General features: G+C 42.3%; 2 protein-coding genes, 1 long non-coding RNA gene and 1 pseudogene across 15 annotated transcripts in view; 2 read left to right on the top strand and 2 right to left on the bottom strand.

The window, feature by feature from the left end:
- The window catches only part of FASTKD1 (FAST kinase domains 1), a 54,700-nt gene extending 47,080 nt beyond the window's left edge, over positions 1-7,620 (bottom strand). The window contains exons 1-2 of one of the 2 annotated variants that reach the window (XM_066280855.1): positions 7,543-7,620; positions 4,716-5,232 (exon numbers count right to left, since the gene is read on the bottom strand). In XM_066280855.1, the coding sequence (XP_066136952.1) occupies positions 4,716-5,050 (335 nt within the window). In that variant the 5' untranslated portion in view covers positions 5,051-5,232; positions 7,543-7,620. Of the gene's footprint in view, positions 1-4,715; positions 5,233-7,493 lie in introns of both variants that reach the window. The other variant, XM_066280853.1, reaches the window with a different exon arrangement.
- A 3,504-nt stretch (positions 7,621-11,124) lies between these two features.
- Positions 11,125-11,465, top strand: LOC136306489 (cytochrome c oxidase subunit NDUFA4 pseudogene; annotated as a pseudogene).
- Positions 11,466-15,850: 4,385 nt separating this feature from the next.
- Positions 15,851-18,747, bottom strand: LOC136306918 (uncharacterized). Its single transcript, XR_010725709.1, has 3 exons — positions 18,556-18,747; positions 17,443-17,495; positions 15,851-16,142 (listed from the first exon to the last, which is right to left on the bottom strand). It is a non-coding gene; the product is annotated as an uncharacterized lncRNA (long non-coding RNA).
- Positions 18,748-18,818: 71 nt separating this feature from the next.
- PPIG (peptidylprolyl isomerase G) overlaps positions 18,819-19,413 on the top strand; it is a 59,597-nt gene continuing 59,002 nt past the window's right edge. For 5 of the 12 annotated variants that reach the window (XM_066233793.1, XM_066233795.1, XM_066233797.1 and 2 more), the window contains exon 1: positions 18,819-18,953. The gene's annotated coding sequence lies outside the window, so the exon portion shown is untranslated. Of the gene's footprint in view, positions 18,954-18,987; positions 19,363-19,413 lie in introns of those variants that run through there. The other 7 variants (XM_066233808.1, XM_066233807.1, XM_066233791.1 and 4 more) reach the window with 3 other exon arrangements.

Here is a 19,413-nt window from a genome sequence, read left to right as displayed (position 1 = left end):
AAGACAGTTTGGGAGCAGTCAAGCAAGAGAGAGAAATAAAAGGCATCCATATCAGGAAAGAAGAAGTAAAGGTATCACTTTTTGCAAATGATACAATTATTTATATAGAAAACCCCAAAGACTCTACCAAAAAAACTATTAGAAACAATAAACCAATACAGTAAAGAAGCAGGATACACAATCAATATACAAAAGTCTACTGTATTCCTGTACGCTAATGATGAAACTTTGAAAAATGTACTAAAAAAAAATCCTTTTACAATTGCAACAAAAATATAAAATAAAATACCTCGAAAAAACTTGACAAAGGATGTGAAGTATCTATATACTGAAATCCACAAAGCATTATTGAAAGAAATTGAAAAAGACACAAATAAATAGAAAAATATTCTACATTCATAGATTGGAAGGATCAACATAGTTAAAATGGCCTTATTACCCAAAGCAAAATACAAATTTAATGCTATTCCCATCAAAATTCCAACATCATTTTTTTAAAGAAATAGAACAAAAAATCACTAGGTTTATATGAAACCATAAAATACCCCAATTAGCCAAAGAATGAAGTCAGAGGAATCACACTACCTGACTTCAAACTATACTATAGAGCCACAATAATCAAAACAGCATGGAATTGGCAGAAAAACAGACACATAGACCAATGGAACAGAATCAAGGGCCCAGAGATAAAACCACATATATATGGACAAATTATCTTCGACACAGGAGTCAAAATCACAAAACGGAGAAAAGAAAACCTCTTCAATAAATGGTGCTAAAAAAAAATTGGAAAGCCACATGCAAAATAATGGAACTCACTATAGTTTGTCCCCCTGCACAAAAATTAATTCAAAATGGATCAAAGACCTAAATATAAGATGCAAAATAATAAATTACATGGAAGAAAACATAGGTACTAAACTCATGTACCTTAGCCATAGAGAACAATATATGAATTTGACCCCAAAGGCAAGGGAAGTAAAGACAAAAATAAATGAATGGAACTATATCAAACTGAAAGGTTTCTGCCCAGCAAAAGAAACTGTCAACAAAACAAACACGCAGCCAACTAAATAGGTGATGATATTTTCAAACAATAGCTCTGATATAAATAACTCAAAAAGCTCAGCAACAAATAAGCAAACAATCCAATTAAAAAAACGTGAGGCCCTGGCCGGTTGGCTCAGTGGTAGAGCATCGGCCTGGCGTGCAGAAGTCCCGGGTTCAATTCCCGGCCAGGGCACACAGGAGAAGCGCCCATCTGCTTCTCCACCCCTCCCCCTCTCCTTCCTCTCTGTCTCTCTCTTCCCCTCCCGCAGCCGAAGCTCCATTGGAGCAAAGATGGCCCGGGTGCTGGGGATGGCTCCTTGGCCTCTGCCCCAGGCGCTAGAGTGGCTCTGGTCTCAATAGAGCGACGCCCCAGAGGGGCAGAGCATCGCCCCCTCATGGGCAGAGCGTCGCCCCCTGGTGGGCGTGCCGGTTGGATCCCGGTCGGGCGCATGAGGGAGTCTGTCTGACTGTCTCTCCCCGTTTCCAGCTTCAGAAAAATACAAAAAATAAAAATAAAAAATAAAAAAACGTGAGAGGACCTGAACAGATATTTCTCCCAAAAAGACATAAAAATAGCCAATAGATATATAAAAAATGCTCATTTTCACTAGCTATTTGCATAATGCAAATCAGAACTACACATGAGATACTACCTCACACCTGTTAGATGGGCTATTATCAAAAAGACAGGTAATAACAAGTATTGGAGAGGCTGTGGAGAAAAAGGAACCCTCATTCACTGCTGGTGGGAATGCAAATTAGTACAACCATTATGGAAGAAAGTATAGTGGTTCCTTAAAAAATTAAGAATAGAATTACCATATGACCCAGCAATCCCTCTACTGGGTATCTACCTCCAAAACTCGGAAACGTTGGTATGTAAAGACACATGGAAAAAAAAAAAAGACACATGTACCCCCATGTTTATCACAGCATTATTCACAGTGGCCAAGACATGGAAACAACCGAAGTGTCCCTCAATAGAGGATTGGAAGATGTGGTACAGATATACAATGGAATACTACTCAGCCATAAGAGATGATGGCACAGTGACATTTATGACAACATGGATGGACCTTTAGGAAAAGTATGAATTGGTACTTAGAAAACAGGGGAACGGGCCCTGGCCGGTTGGCTCAGCGGTAGAGCGTCAGCCTGGCGTGCAGGGGACCCGGGTTCGATTCCTGGCCAGGGCACATAGGAGAAGCGCCCATTTGCTTCTCCACCCCCCTCCTTCCTCTCTGTCTCTCTCTTCCCCTCCCGCAGCGGAGGCTCCATTGGAGCAAAGATGGCCCAGGCGCTGGGGTGGCTCCTTGGCCTCTGCCCCAGGCGCTAGAGTGGCTCTGGTCGCTGCAGAGCGAGGCCCCGGAGTATCGCCCCCTGGTGGGCAGAGCGTCACCCCTTGGTGGGCGTGCCGGGTGGATCCCGGCCGGGCGCATGCGGGAGTCTGTCTGACTGTCTCTCCCCGTTTCCAGCTTCAGAAAAATACAAAAATACAAAAAACAAAACAAAAAAAAAGAAAACAGGGGAACGTAGAGTACAGCATAAGGTTATATAGTCAATAATGTGGTAATGACTACATATGATGCCAGGTTAGCACTGGAAATATGTGGGAAAACACTTTGTAAAGTATACGACTGTATAACCACTGTACACCTAACACAGACTGATATTGAATGTAAACTGTAATTGAAAAATAAAATTTAAATTTAAAAAATAACAATAAAGCTCTGGCCAGATAGCTCCACTGGTTAGAGCATCATCCCAATACTACATAAAGGTTGCCTGTTCAATCCCCAGCTAGGGCACATAAAAAAAAAAATCAATGTTTCTGTCTCTCTCTTTCTTTAAAATCAATAAATAAATTTAAAATAATAAAAATAATAATAAACTTCGTGATATTATACTACTAGCGGCTTATAAGATTTTCTGTTCCAATATACCTTCAAAACAATAGATATTTTACATATTGTATTATAAGTTTCTCTTTTTAACCGATTTCAACATCTTTATAATGTGAAGACTATATTGTCTTCTAAAAGTCAAAGAATTCAGATTGAGTCATGAAGCAAAATCAGTCTACATCCTGTTTAAAAAACGTGAAAAAACAATTATATTCTACTCTTGAAATCCTTTCCTTATTAAAATATGACTTGAGGGAAACATAAAAAAAGCAGTTTTTAGGCAAATCACTACCTAGCAGCATTTCTGCAACTGTGCCTGACACACATCAACCTTGTGAGGTGTTCGACACAATGTTTTGCAGTTAAGTAAGTTTGGAAAATAACCCCACTTAGAGATTCACACTATACAGTGGCATATTAATTGCTCTGGACATTCCTGAAATAAAGATGTTTAATTTTGTCTGGTTCAGCATCTTCCAAACTAACATACCCATTAAGAAAGCAAAACTGGTATTTTCTCCATTATCATTATATATTCTCGTCATGGAACTCAGAGAAAAAACTTGGCAATCTGAGAAAGACAACCAATAAAAAGGGAGAGCCACTCTTTTAGTCTAACACCAATCTCCAAAATAAGTGTAGCTGTAAGCCCCTTTACTGTGTGCTGACTCCCTCATAAAAACAACTGCATCTCTGCTTTGGGCAATATTAACATCTAGAGCTACTTAAATAGCCCTTGCAGGTTCGATAATCATGTAAAAAATTGTTATTTTTCACCAATGAGACTAATAAACAGATGGGTTGGAACTTTTGTGTGCTTTCTTTCCTATATATAATATAATTGCTGAATCTTTTATTTAGGGAGATCAGTTCTTCTGAAGGCTAGATTCCTTGCAAACAAAAATTTCTTTTCCTTTTAATTTTCCCTCAGCTTTATTGAGATATGATTAACAAATAAAATCTGTACATACATTTAGGTTGTACAACATGATGTTTTGAAACACAAATATTGTGAAATGATTACCAATCAATAAATATTCTCTAACCATGGCCAGGTAGCTCGGTTTGTTAGAGCATCATTCCAATAGGCCACAGCTGCAGGTTCAATCCTCTGTCGGGGCACATACAAGAAATAACCAATGAGCCTGACTAGGCGGTGGCACAGTGGATAGGGCATCAGACTGGGATGCAGAAGACCCAGGTTTGAGACCCCAAGGTCGCCAGTTTGAGCACGAGCTCATCTGGTTGGAGCAAGGCTCGCCCGCTTGGACCCAGGTCACTGGCTCGAGCAGGGGGTTACTTGGTCTGCTGAAGGCCTGCAGTCAGGGCACATATGAGAAAGCAATCAATGAACAACTAAGGTGTCGCAACGAAAAACTAATGATCGGTGCTTCTCATCTCTCTTTGTTCCCTTCTGTCTGTCCCTAACTATCCCTCTCTCTGACTCTCTGTCTGTCTCTGTAAAATAAATAAATAAATAAATAAATAAATAAATAAAATTAAAAAAAAAAAACCAATGAATGCAAAAATAAGTGGAACAACAAATCGATGTTTCCTTCTCTCTAAAAAATTAATAAATAAAAACTTTAAAAAATATCCTTTAACCATCTTAAAAATATTAGATGATCAGAAACACTATAGGAAAAAAAATAGTCTGTCATTTTAAAGAGATGTTTAGAAAATTAAAATATAAACTATAATCATTTCTATAAAATCTAAAAGCACATTACTAAAAAATAATAATAAAAACACATTACTTACTGTTGTGTGATGTACAACACATTTACCAGATTATCATCGTTCATAAATTCCATTTTATTTCTAGTTAAATTATAAAGAGTAAGAAATTGGGGATAGTCTCTGATACTTTCAACACTTTTTACCAAGCTGGTCTTCTGCTTTTGAAACTGCCAAAGTATATTAAATGCATATCCCACTTGTTCTTCTGAAAGTATGGCTTTGTTTTTTTCAATAAGATCAAATACTTGCTCTTCATTTGTACACTTATCCATCTGGCTAATTAATGGTTCACAACTGAAGGGTCGAAAATGAAACACTCTCCAGGAGAATGGACAAATAACTCTCAGACGAAGCATATTTGTAAGCAATGAGTCTAAGAAAAAGCTTTCTTTTCATTTCCACCACAAATTTTCTTCAGTAAAAAAACCACTTGCAACTAGTAGCCAGTTACAATATGCTGGTATAAAAACTACTGTTTTTCCTTCATGTTTTTTGCTTCCATTACGATGACTCCAAAACACATTCCAATATACAGCTTCTGTAAATAAAATGGTTTAAGATTGTTATAGTATTGATATCAAATTAATTCCAACAAATTACATTAACAAGTTTCTTTTGCACTAACTAGAGACATTGTTCTTAGTCTAAACTAAATAGTAGGGTTTGATGCAAAATTAAGTGTCCTGGAAACGGGGCTTCTATCTGCATTCCATTTAAAAAATGTTTGTTAGGGCCTGACCATGCGGTGGCGCAGTGGATAGAGCGCCAGACTGGAACGCAGAGGACCCAGGTTTGAAATCCGGGGTCGCTGACTTGAGTGCGGGCTCACCAGCTTGAGCTTGGGGTCATTGGCTTGAGCGTGGGATCATAGATGTGACCCCAAGGTCGCTGGCTTGAGCCCGAGATCACTGGCTTGAGCAAGGGCTCATTTGCTCCGCTGTAGACTGCCCCCCCCCATCAAAGCACATATGAGAAAGCAATCAATGAACAACTAAGGAGACTAAGGAGCCGCAATGAAGAATTGATGCTTCTCATCTCTCTCCCTTCCTGTCTGTCTGTCCATCCCTATGTGTCCCTCTCTGTCTCTCTCTCTGTCGCTGTCACACAAAAAAAATGTATGTTAGTAAATATAGTCAATAATATCATAAAACTTTGTATGGTGACACTAAGATCCCAGGTGCAAAACCTCTTGTTCAAGCCAGTGAACTTTGGCTCAAGCCAATGGCCTTGGGATCATGTGTATGACCCTGGCACCCTGACCACAAGCCAGATAAGCCCGCACTCAAGCAGGGTTGGGTCTTGAACCTGGCCAGGTCCATGTTCTATCCACCATGCCACCACCCGTTAGACTGTGTTATAAATGTTCATATTTCCAGTTAAGAAACAACGGTTTTAAAAGCTGGGACTAAAAGCACACCATGTAGCACTTCTGCGACATTTCCTAAAGCACTTTAAAAATACATTATGCCATTAAATATTCTGAACTAACTTGCCAGGTAGATAGTATTGTTTACACTTTACAGATAAGAAAAGCTAGGGTCAGCCTGACCAGGCAGTGGCACAGTAGATATAGTGTTGGCCTGGGATGCTGAGGATCCAGGTTCAAAACCCTGAGGTCACTGGCTTGAGCACGGTTGAGCACGGGCTCACCAGCTTGAGCACGGGGAGGCGATCTGAGCGTGGGATCCTAGACAGGACCCCAAAGTCGCTGGCTTGAACTCAAAGGTCGCTGGCTTGAAGCCCAAGGTTACTGGCTTGAGCAGAAGGTCAGTGGCTCAGCTGGAGCTCCCCAGTCAATGCACATATGAAAAAGCAATCAATGATCAGCTAACGTGCCACAATAATTGATGTATCCCATCTCTCTCCCTCTTGCCTGTCCCTGTCTGCCTCTCTCTCACAAAAAAAAAAAAGAGAGAGAGAGAGAAAAAAAGAAAAAGAAAAAAGAAAAGGAAAAGGTAGGTTCAAAAATATTTTAAAAGTACTCTAGTACTAGTGAAGCTGGGACAATCATCCAGTTAGTTCTACTCTTCCAACTTGAACAGCCTCATTATACCAACAAACCAACCCAAAACATGCTTAGATTCCTCGCTAGAGCTATGTGTCAAGCTCACTAGAAAAAATGATGAGCCAATATCAACTACTGCGTGGCAATCAGTACAGCAACCTGACCCAAGGCTACCTGGGTCATCACACAAATAATTGAAAACCCTGCACAAAGCAAAGTTATCTTCAAGATTTCTCCTCTGTCACCATAATTGAAAGTGGAAGCAACTCAACGATTATAATACTACGGTGGCAAGTCACTAGCTCTGCCCCAGCTAACTGACCTTGGGGAAGACATATGACCAAAGGATAGGCCTTGGGACTACAAGTGAGAGATAGGTACCATCTGTGAAAGGTATAGCGCAGATAAACAGTGACATCCTTTGCCAATGACAGACATGCTCTGCGTCCTGCGCACATTAGCGCGCGGACCAGTAAATGTGGCCTCTCTGGTCTGCGCCGGAGTAGGCTCAGCCCCTGCCCTCGGCCTCGGCGCTCCGAAAAAAACCCCTCAATACCTAAAACGCCTTGGCTTCTCAGTCGAACCCTATATCCTGGACCTGAAAACGTGCTAAGTTTTCAGGAAAAAGAAAATCTACTGCGGCAGTCCAGCCCTTGGTTGCCGGCGAGTTCTTCCCTTCAATGCCCGGCAACTTTTCAGGAGGACCCCAGCGAAGGCTACTAATTGTAGCTCAGAAGGCAAGGCTATTCCTGATCCCCAACAAAAGACATAACAATCTCAGTTGTGTTACTCACCCCTCCCTCATATCACAGTTTTTATCCTTCACTCGAGATTTTACGTCACCTTAGGTCTAGTGCGGTCCATAACCAAACAGGAAAATATGCAGGATGAAGAGCAGCATGCAGGGAGGAATGCACGCACTACATGCCCCAGAGGTCTTCGGGCGAGGTCGGCGGATGAGAAGTCAAAGACGCGTTCAGAGGAATTCTGGGCATTGTAGTTCCTCATTGAGAGAGGATGGGGCAGCATAGCTTAAAATTGTTGAAGTTGTAAGTCAGGGGTCTCCAAACTTTTTACACAGGGGGCCAGTTCACTGTCCCTCAGACCGTTGGAGGGCCGGATTATAAAGAAAACTATGAACAAATCCCTATGCACACTGCACATATCTTATTTTAAAGTAAAAAAAACAGAACGGGAACAAATACAATATTTTAAATAAAGAACAAGTAAATTTAAATCAACAAACTGACCAGTATTCCAATGGGAACTATGCTCCTCTCACTGACCACCAATGAAAGAGGTGCCCCTTCCGGAAGTGCGGTGGGGGCCGGATAAATGGCCTCAGGGGGCCACATGCGGCCTGCGGACCCCTGTTGTAAATCGTTAAGGTCAGTGTGGTGTGTCTCAACTGAGGTTTTACCTCAGTCATGGCAGACTGACATTTTTTATAATCTACAACAAAAATTAATATTTAGGAAAATGAAAAAAAATTTTTTTTCAGGGATAGAGAGACAGAGAGAGGGATAGACAGGGACAGACAGGCAAGAATGGAGATGAGAAGCATTAATCATCAGTTTTTCCTTGCCACACCTTAATTGTTCATTGATTGCTTTCTCATATGTGCCTTGACCGTGGGCCTTTAGCAGACCGAGTAACCCCTTACTTGAGCCAGCGACCTTGGGTCCAAACTGGTGAGCTTTTTGCTCAAGCCAGATGAGCCCGCGCTCAAGCTGGCGACCTTGGGGACTTGAACCTGGGTCCTCCGCATCCCAGCATCGACGCTCTAACCACTGCACCACCGCCTGGTCAGGTGGAAAATGAAATTTTAAAACATAAACACGGAAAAGACGTGTGGAGTTTTGTTTCTTACTGTAGGGATGAAACAAGCATGGCCTGAATCAGTGTTCTTCAGTGAAAGACCACCAGGAATACACCTATCATCAAACAAATTTGTGATTACTGACTGGTTGCAATGAAGCATAACACATCCAAGGGGTGTTAAATTAAGGTGTTAAGAAGAACATAGTATTGAGCCTTGTGTCAATCAATTTGGGGGAGCTTTAAGAGGGACTTTTCTCTACACTGAATGTTGTGAGAAAGCAACAGTAATTCTATATTGGGTATTTTAATAAACTTGGTCTAGAAGGCAAAAGGGAATATTTGCAAATGATATATCTGATAAGGGATTAATATCCAGAATATATAAAGAATTCCTACAACTCAATGACAAAAATATTTTTAATGGGTAAATCACCTGAATAGATATTTCTCCGTGGCCATAGGGACATGAAAAAATGCTCAACATCAATAATCATTAGGAAAATTCAAATCAAAATTACAATGAGATAGCACTTCACACCAATACAATGATTATTATTTTTAAAAAATCAGAAAATAACAAATGTTGGCAAGGATGTGGAGAAATTGGAACCTTTATGTACAGCTGGAAGTAATGTTAAGTGGTACAACACTGTAGAAAATAGTATGGTGGTAAAAAAAAAGAAAAGGATGGTGGTTCCTCAAAAACTTAAACACAGAATTATGTAATCTAGCAATTCTACTTTTGGACATATACTCAAATCAAAAGCAAGAATCTGAACAGATATTTTTGCAGCAATGTTTAGAGTGTCATTATTTACAATAGCCAAAGGTGGAAGCAACCTAAGCATCCATCAGCGGATAAATGGATAAAGAAAATGTAATATATATACACAATGGGATTCAGTCTTAGTGAGTCAGAATAGAATGAAGCTAGGAAAATCCCTTGACAAGTAAAATGGGGAAACTGAAACAAATAGCTTGAACAAACTGGCCAACCAATTTACAGCCAGGTATAGAAGGTCAACTCTCTAGAAATAACACCTAGGTCTCAGTTGTATTTCAGCTCCAGGCCCAGAAAAGCAGTAAAACCAGGTGGTCACACCAGGACCAGCTGCAGTGACTAATGACCCCCTTCCCTGGTGCTGACCAACCAGTGGAAACCAGGACCCTAAAAGGGCCCACCTGGAAAAGCTGATGAACATTCCACTGAGATCTCATCTAAGATCTCCCCTAACCTCCCAGCCTTTAAAAGGCCTCTAAACAAGCTTGACCAGGCAGTGGTGCAGTGAATAGAGCATCAGCCTGGCATGCTGAGGACCCAGGTTCGAAACCCCAAGGTCGCCAGCCTATGCACAGACTCACCAGCTTAAGCATGGAGTTGCCGGCTTCAGTGTGGGGTCATAGACATTACCCCATGGTCACCGGCTAAGCCCAAGGTCTCAGGCTTGAGCAAGGGGTCACTGGCTCAGCTAAGGTCTCTACCCTATCCCACCCCCCTGTCAAGGCATATTTGAGAAAACAATCAGTGAACAATTAAGGAGCCACAACTATGAATTGATGCTTCTCATCTCTCTCCCTTCCTGTCTCTCTTGATAAAATAAATAAGCCCTCAAAACAAAGGACCCAGAATGCTTCTGTCCCTCCCCCTGAGCGTGTCAGCTCATGCCTTTCCCTTCCCCCTTCCTCTCAAGTGCACATATCCTAAACTCTAAGGGTCCCTACCAGACTTGCAACCACAGGAGCAATGGGCAGCAGCAGCTCATCCTGGGCTAACCCCTGAACCTCTCTCCAAGGCCCCCTTTTCTCTGACTTTGCAGTCTAGACTCTTTTCTTTCCCATAAGGTTTCCCTCCTAGTCTCTCTCCTGTTGCTTCTTCTATTCTAGCCCCTGCCTAATTTCATTGTCTCCAGCTTTAATAAATGTCTCTCAAAGTTACCTGGACTCGTGTTGTGAAATATTTCCTGCATGAAGGCAAGAACCCACACATTACTGGCCACCATAGAGACACAAAGGGTCAGGACCCTTTTCTGGTAACTTTAGAAAGGAAGGAAATTCTGACACTTGCTACAACATGGATGAAACTTAAAACACTATATACTAAGTGAAATAAGCCAGACACAAAAGAACAAATATTGTATGATTCCACTTATATGAAGTGCCTAGAGTTGTCAAATTCATAGAAACATGAAGTAGAATAGTGGCTTCCATGAACTGGAAGAAAGGAGAAATGTGATTTCTCAATATCATCCTATTCAAATGTGGGTATCCCTGGGGTCAGCGGAGGATTTTCTCCACACAGAGATTCAGGATACTAGGCTTCTTCCATAATCCCCCAAGGCTCTGGATCCAGCTGACAAAAACAGGAAGAGAGGAAACAGAGAAGGCATGTCACTTCATAAACATTTTGGTTTAGATGTAATACACATCACTTTCACACAATTTCCACTGATAAGAAGTATTCACATATCTTTACTTAGATGCAAGGGGACAGCTAGAAAATGTAGCTTTTAGCAGGACAGCATTTACCAATGGCACCAGTTTTTGTGTAAGTGGGAGCACAAATTTTGTGGCTGTCACTGCAATGTTAATCAAAGACTTCTTGGGATGTTTATTCATCCCTTGTGCACCGACTACCTGCTGCCAGGCCATGCAGTTTTGTTTTTCTCTGCTTCTGGACCCTCTAACGCAATCAGGCTCCACCAGATCCTCAGTCAGGCCAAGAAGCATCCAAGCTTGATCCCCATCTTCGGATTTCCTGGAACCGAAGGTACTGGGGCAGCCCTGTATGTCTAATGCCTGGTATTGTTCAATCTATTATAGATGTCTGTGGGAACAAAAAGAATAACCCAGAATGCTGGAAAAAACTGGGATCCAATTAGAAAGACAAGTTCTACTCAGTGAATGTAGATTACAGCGAACTGAAAAAAGAAGGTCCAGACTTTTAAATGAAAATTTTCACTATAAAGCTACTTAAAATGAGTGGTAGAGCGTAGGCCTGGCGTGCAGGAGTCCTGAGTTCGATTCCCGGCCAGGGTTCTCTCTCTCTCTCCCACTCCTATAGCCGCATCTCCATTGATTCAAGGTCATTGGCCCCGGGCACTAAGGATGGCTCCATAGAGCCCGAGGAGTTAATAATAGCTTGGTTGTGAGCATCGACCCCAGATAGGCAGATGGGTTGCCAGGTGGATCCCTGTGGGGTACATGCAAGAATCTATCTCCCCCTCTCTCACATAAATTGAAAAAAAGAATAAAAACTCAAAAAAATAAATATTTGAAACTCAGAAAAAAAGAGACCTCTCTGCCATTTTATAACTGAATCTGGCAGAGACTCAAATTATTAAGATGGCAGTAACTTCTTAAAGAAGTTAGTCTAGGCCCTGGCCAGTTGGCTCAGTGGTAGAGCATCAGCTCAATGTGTGGATGGCCCAAGTTCGATTCCCAGTCAGGGCACACAGCAAAAGTGTGTCAGCTTCTCTGCCCCTCCCCTCTTTCTCTCTCTCTCTCTCTCTCTCTCTCTCTCTCTCTTCCCCTCCAGCAGCCATGGCTTGATTGGTTCAGCACACTGGCCTAGGTCCGTGATGGTGAACCTTTTTATAAAAACTGTCCACTTTGGCCTGACCTGTGGTGGCGCAGTGGATAAAACGTCAACCTAGAAATGCTGAGGTCGCTGGTTCGAAACTCTGGGCTTGCCTGGTCAAGGCACATATGGGAGTTGATGCTTCCAGCTCCTCCCCCCTTCTCTCTCTCTCTGTCTCTTGCTCTCTCTCTCTCTGTGTTCTCTCTAAAAATGAATGAATAAATAAATAATTAAAAAAAAAAACTGTCCACTTTTGCAGTGCTAGTCAACCTGGTCCCTCCCACACACTAGTGGGCATTCCAACTTTCATGGTGGGCGGTAGCGGAGCAACCAAAGGCGCTGTGATTGGCCCACCATGAAAGCTGGACCTCCCGCTAGTGGGCGGGAGGGACCAGGTTGACCAGCACTGCAAAAGTGGGCGGTTTTTATAAAAAGGTTGGACATCACGGGCCTAGGTGCTGAGGATGGCTCTGTTGGAGCCTCACCTCAGGTGCTAAAAATAGCTCAGTTTTGAGCATGGCCACAGAGAGGCAGAGCAGCAGCCCCAGACAGGGGTTGCCAGGTGAATACTACTCTGGACGCATGTGGGAATCTGTCTCCCAATCTCCTCTCCTCTCACTTGGAAAAGAAAAAGAGGAAGTCAGTCTAGAGCAGGGGTTGGGAATGTTTTTGGCTGAGAGAGCCAAGAACTCCACATATTTTAAAATGTAATTCTGTGAGAGCCATACAATATGTTTAACACTAAATACAAATAAATGTGTGCATTTTATGTAAGACCAACACTTTTAAAGTACAATCAGTCTCTGAATTCTTTTTAATAACATTATTATGCTGTTGCTAGCCAATGATGAATAAAGAACTTCTTGATACCTGGTGAGGTTAAGCTCCATGCAGGCGTTGAGACTTCTATCTGTTAAATGGATCATAGGTTGGTCTTAACATTCTTTAGATGTGAGAAAGACTGCTCAAATGATACGTAGAGCCAAAAATTGTCAGTACAGCAATACTCACACGCTGCAGTGTGTGGTATGTGACAGGAAGCGTGTTCCAAGTTTTGAAAATCAGCTGGTCTGCCGGTGAAGTTTTTTCATTTCTCCCCACTTGTGTTTGCTTGCCAACTCTGCTTGCTGTCATGCAAGTCTTTCCAAATCTTCATTGAGTGACTTGAACTTATTCACCCACATATCTGAGGCCTTCAGGTCAGCAGCTTGTAGCTCAAAATCTCTGCTGGAGACACCGGGGATGTTACTCAGGTTAGCGCTGTCCACTGCACACTCGTGTGGATGGGTGATGAACTTAAAAAGAGGAGTGCACTCACGAAATTCCCCAAAGCACGCTTTGTTTTTTTTGTTTTTTTTTGTTTTTTTGTTTTGTTTTTTTTTAAACTTTTTTTTTTTAAATTTTTTATTTATTCATTTTAGAGAGGAGAGGGAGAGACAGAGGAGAGACAGAGAGAGAGAAGGTGGGGGAGGAGCTGGAAGCATCAACTCCCATATGTGCCTTTACCAGGCAAGCCCAGGGTTTTGAACCGGTGACCTCAGCATTCCAAAGCACGCTTTGAATGACTGCAGGAGATTAGACGTGAAGCCCGCTAGCTGCTGGAGATCAAGATGTTGAGCGGGGTCACTTGCTGTGCATGCATCTTTAAACTCTCCCAGTTTTTCAAAGTGTAATAAATGACTGGTTTCAATGTCAGCAATGAAGAGTTCCAGCTTGTTTTCAAATGCAAACTCTACTTGTTGAAGGGATAAGACTGTATTTCCAACGCCTTGCATTTTCACATTGAGCTGGTTCAGATGTTCAGTCATGTCCATGAGATAGTAGGACTTCAGGAGCCACTCAGTGTTAACTAACTCAGGATGCTCGACGTTTTTCATTTCAAGAAAAGTCCAGATTTTGCTCAGAAAAGCCATGAAACGGCTCAGCACCTTCCCTTTTGAAAAGCAACGCAAATTGCTGTGCAGAAGCAGACCAGGATAATTATTCCCAACTTCATCCAGCAGTGTTTTAAACTGGCGATCATTTAAAGCTCAGGTAATAATAAAGTTGACCACCCGAATGACCAGCAACATCACCTCACCAAGCTGCTCACCACACATCTGAGCACAAAGCGCCTCCTGATGTAGGATGCAGTGAAAATTTAGGATGAGTCTCTTTTCATGTTCACAAAGAAGCGCTACGAATCCTCTGTTTTTCCCCACCATGCACGGAGCACCATCAGTACACACCGAAATAAGTTTATCCATCGGTAGATTTTTTTCTTTAGCGAACTCAGTGAAAGACTTGAATAAATCCTCCCCTCTTGTTGTCTCTTTCATAGGCAAAACAACACTTTCCTCATGTAGTGTGTCACCAACAGCATACCTTGCAATCACACTGTACTGGGATGAATGGCTTACGTCTGTTGACTCATCCAAAGCGAGAGAAAAGAATGGTGCTGCATTTATGTCCTTCACTTGTGTTGCCTCCATTTGATTTGCCATCATGATGGTACAATTGTGAACAGTTCTTGCCGACAGAGGCATGTCTTTTATTCGTTTATCTTGTCTTTATCCGAAAAATCATCAAAAAGTTCATTGGCAACATCAAGCATGAATGTTTTGGCATACTCCCCATCTGTGAATGGCTTTCCGTTTCTCACAATTGCTAAAGCACCAGCAAAGCTAGCCGAATTCCAGTCACCTTGTTGGGTCCAAATACGGAGTTGCTGCTGACTAGCTTGCACTCTGCACAGTAGCTTTTTTTTTTTTTTACAGAGACAGAGAGAGAGTCAGAGAGAGAGAGAGGGACAGACAGGAACGAAGAGAGATGAGAAGCATCAATCATTAGTTTTTCGTTGCAACACCTTAGTTGTTCATTGATTGCTTTCTCTTATGTGCCTTGACCATGGGCTTTCAGCAGACCGAGTAGCCCCTTGCTCGAGCCAGCAACCTTGGATCCAAGCTGGTGAGCTTTGCTCAAACCAGATGAGCCCACGCTCAAGCTGGCAACCTCGGGGTCTCGAACCTGGGTCCTTCCGCATCCCAGTCCCAATGCTGTATCCACTGCACCATTGCCTGCTCAGGCTGCACAGTAGCTCTTGACATGCTTTCTTCCTGCTGTTCCCCGCTGGATATTTCGAAGGAAATGTAGTATGGCGTGTGTCAAAGTGAAGCATTATATTTGACCATTTCATCGATGCAATTTTATCATTGCATATTAGACACACTGCAGAACCTGCTCTCTCCACAAAGGCGAATTCCTCTGTCCATTCCTACTGAAAATTATGATACTCCTCATCTTTTTTTCTTATAGCCATCTTCTTCGTCAAAAGGGTTTCTGCAATTAGCTAGCTAACTACTTGATTAAAAGGAGGGAAGTTTAGTTCCTGACCTCACAACGACCCGTGTACGTTATGCATTAATCCAATAAAAATTTGATGTTGTCCGGAGGACAGCTGTGATTGGCTCCAGCCATTCACAACCATGAACATGAGCGGTAGGAAATGAATGGATTGTAATACATGAGAATGTTTTATATTTTTAACATTTTTTTTTTTAAAGATTTGTTTGCGAGCCCAATGCAGCCATCAAAAGAGCCACATCTGGCTTGCGAGCCATAGGTTCCCGACCCCTGGTCTAGAGAATGAAGAAGAAAAAACCAGTTAAGTAGAACTAATCTCGAGAGAGGAAGTTCTATGATATTGCATCTATTCTTTCTTCTCTGCATTAGTTATCCATTGTTGTGTAATAAATCATCCACAATTTAGGGGCTTAAAACAACATTTATTATCTCACAGTTACTGCAGGTCAGAAATTCAAAAGTAGCTTAGCTGGGTTGTTCTGGCTTAGTTCCTCATGTGATTTAAGTCAGCTATCAACAAGGGCTGTGTTCATCTGAAAGCTTGACTGGGGCTGGAAGATTGCTCCCAAGACTCATTCACATGGTTACTGCAGGAGGTCTCGGTTCCTCTCTGGCTTTTACCAGGAAGCTTGGTTCTTGCCACCTGAGCCTTTCCATAGTCTGCTTGAATGTCTTCATGACACAGCAGCTGATTTCTCCTGGACTGAATGATTCAAGAGATACACAGCAAGGAGGAAATTAAAATGCTTTTTATGACCTAATCTCCATCATCACATACTGTCAGTCTACATTATTCTTTTCATTAGAAAAGAAGTAACAAAAATAAATAAATAAATAAAAATAAATTAAAAAAAAAAAAAGGCCTGACCTGTGGTGGCGCAGTGGATAAAGCGTCGACCTGGAAATGCTGAGGTCGCCGGTTTGAAACCCTGGGCTTGCCTGGTCAAGGCACATATGGGAGTTGATGCTTCCAGCTCCTCCCCCCCTTCTCTCTCTCTGTCTCTCCCCCCCCCCTCTCTGTCTCTCCCTCTCCTCTCTAAAATGAATTAAAAAATTAAAAAAATAAAATAAAATAAAAATAGAAAAGAAGTAACATTAAATAATTTATGAACATATTTTAAAGGAACTACACTGTCCAATAGTTTTGTTTCATGAAGCAATACATGCCCAATTCTACCCAATCTAATTCAAATTGGGTTTCTCTTATTTTCAAAAATGAGAGCTCTAATACTGCAATCAAAAGCCATAGTAATAGCATTGTACCATTTCTGTTTCAGAAAACTCTTTGGCAATATCTACCAAAGCTGATCCTATCTATACCATAAAATATAGCAGTTCCATCCCTAGGTATTTTTCCAAAATACACACAAAATTTATACACCCCAATATACTAGATATGAGAATGTTCATAGCAGCTTTATATTTTTTTTTCTTTTTAGGGAAGACAGACCAGAATGCAGAGAGATGAGAAGCATCAATCATTAGTTTCTCGTTGTGGCACTTAGTGTTCATTGATTGCTTTCTCATATGTGCCTTGACCGGGGGGCTACAGCAGACCGAGTAACCCTTTGCTCAACCCCTTGGTCCAAGCTGGTGAGTTTTGCTCAAACCCGATGAGCCCTCACTCAAGCTGGCGATAGAGCATCCGAATCTGACGCTCTACCCACTGCACCACCGCCTAGTCAAGCCATAGCAGCTTTCTTTGTAATAGCTAAAACTAAAAAAAACAAACAACAAACAAAACACAAATATTCATCTAAGTAGAATGGATAAATTGTGCAATACCCACTGTAATGGTTAATTTTATAATGTCAACTTGACTGGGTCAGAGGATACCCAGATTAAACATTATTTTTAGGTGTCTCTGTGAGGGTGTTTTTTGATGAGATTGAATTGGTGGATTTAGTAGATTGCCCTCGCAATGTGGATGGGCATCATCAATCACCTGAATAGAACAAAAAGATACATGAAAGAGGAACTTCCCCCTTTTGCTTTCTACCTACCTGACTGAGCTGGAACATTGGTCTTCTGCTTTTCTTTTCTTTCTTTTTTTTTTCTTTTTACAGAGACACAGAGAGAGTCAGAGAGAGGGACAGACAGACAGAAACGGAGAGAGATGAGAAGCATCAATCATCAGTTTTTCATTGTGACACCTTAGTTGTTCATTGATTGCTTTCTCATATTGCCTTGACCGTGGGCCTTCAGCAGACCGAGTAACCCCTTGCTCGAGCCAGCAACCTTGGGTCCAAGCTGGTGAGCTTTGCTCAAACCAGATGAAATCGCGCTTAAGCTGGCAACCTCAGGATCTCGAACCTGGGTCCTCCGCATCCCAGCCTGATGCTCTATCCACTGCGCCACCACCTGGTCAGGCTTCTTCTGCTTTTGGACTGAGGTTCTCATCATCAGCTCCCTTAGATCTCAAACTTGAACTGGAATTATACCACCAGCTTCACAGTGTCTCCATATTGCAGACAGCAGATTATGAGTCTTCTTGGCTCTCATTATGACATGAGCTAATTCCTCATAATAAATATCTTTCTACATATATCCTAATGAATCTGTTTCTCTAAAGAACCCTGAATAATACTCCCATATAATAGAGTACTAGACAGAAACTAGAACAAATTATTATTGCATGCAACAATATTGATACTCACACAAACATAACAGTAAGCTAAAAGCTAGCCACAAATGAATACATGTGCATAATTTCATTTATATAACGTTCCCTTAGCTAGCTCTTTTAAACTAGTTGTCTCACATCCCCACAAGGAGTGCCCCTGCATCCCTCCCCCCAATAAATGCAGTGGGCTTTTATTTATAACATAACTACAGACACTTCCTAAATTAATAACACTATATGTCCTATTTCCTCTAGAAAGCACTGGACTCTTGAGTCAAAGACTTGCTTTGATATTTAGAAACTATGTTTAGAAGGGAGGCACTTATTGTCCTGGAGCCTCAATTTATCTTTAAAACAACGATGATAACCTATATCATAAGTTGTTTAATATATATTTTTTAAAACGAGCATCAATGACCTTTTAACTTCTTTTTTCCCTCAGATATTTTTTCATTTGTTTTTAAACGCGTCATAGCGTTAACTGGAAGCTGACCTGGAAACTTCTTGAAGACAGGGCTTCTCAAAAGTGCAGCAATCGATATTAACTAAATAAAGCACTTCAGCTCACGAATGATGTGGCATTCTGACGGTTAGAAACGGTCCCAATCAACTCACCAAAAAAAGCACTAAACTACCTACAAACTAGGTATTTAACAGGCACCCCAAAACCAGAACTCCAGGGAGGGCCAAGGTGACGCAATCAAGAAAACACCAAGAGAGAAGGTCAACCAACTCATGACGCACTTCCGGCGCGACGCTTCCACTCCACACCGGGACTGGGTTGTGGGGGAGGGAGGCGGGTAGTGGGCTATAGCGCCTTTTCTGGCAGCGGTAGATTTGAAGCGCTTTGAAGGACGGGACCCTGAGAAGAGGAGACCGTTACTGGTGCGAGTAAGTGGCCTGAAACCCGTGTTTCGGGCCGTCCTTCGCGGTAGTCCCAGGGTACGAGAGCGGGAAGGGCCCGAGAAGAGGGGCGGAGCCGGCGCGATAGGCCCTGCGGAGTTAACCGTCTTCCCCTCGGAGAGTCAGGGCCGCCAGGTTTCAGAGGGGAGTCCCAAGGACCGTGGCGCCGGCTTTGCAGCTGTTGCACCAGAAGGTTTTCAGCCTTGTCACCCGGGCCTGGGAAACGGCCCTCCGCTACGCCAGCGCCCGCCCTCTCCTGTCGGGCGCACGCCTCCCTCCCTGACGCATTTTGCCGCACAAGCTGTAATATGGCGGCAGCGGCGGCGGCGGCCGGAACTCTAGAGAGCCGGGATGATTTTTGATGCTTCAGAATTGTAAGACTAAAAACTAACGTGGGGTAGGTAGGGGGGATTGATGGGGACGGGGAGGCATAACCTGACATCCTGTC

This window comes from Saccopteryx bilineata, chromosome 5 (genome assembly GCF_036850765.1).
Source record: "Saccopteryx bilineata isolate mSacBil1 chromosome 5, mSacBil1_pri_phased_curated, whole genome shotgun sequence".
Taxonomy (NCBI): Eukaryota; Metazoa; Chordata; class Mammalia; order Chiroptera; family Emballonuridae; genus Saccopteryx; species Saccopteryx bilineata.
The sequence above is the reverse complement of the archived record's forward strand: the minus strand, read 5'-3'. Positions and strand labels throughout refer to the sequence as shown.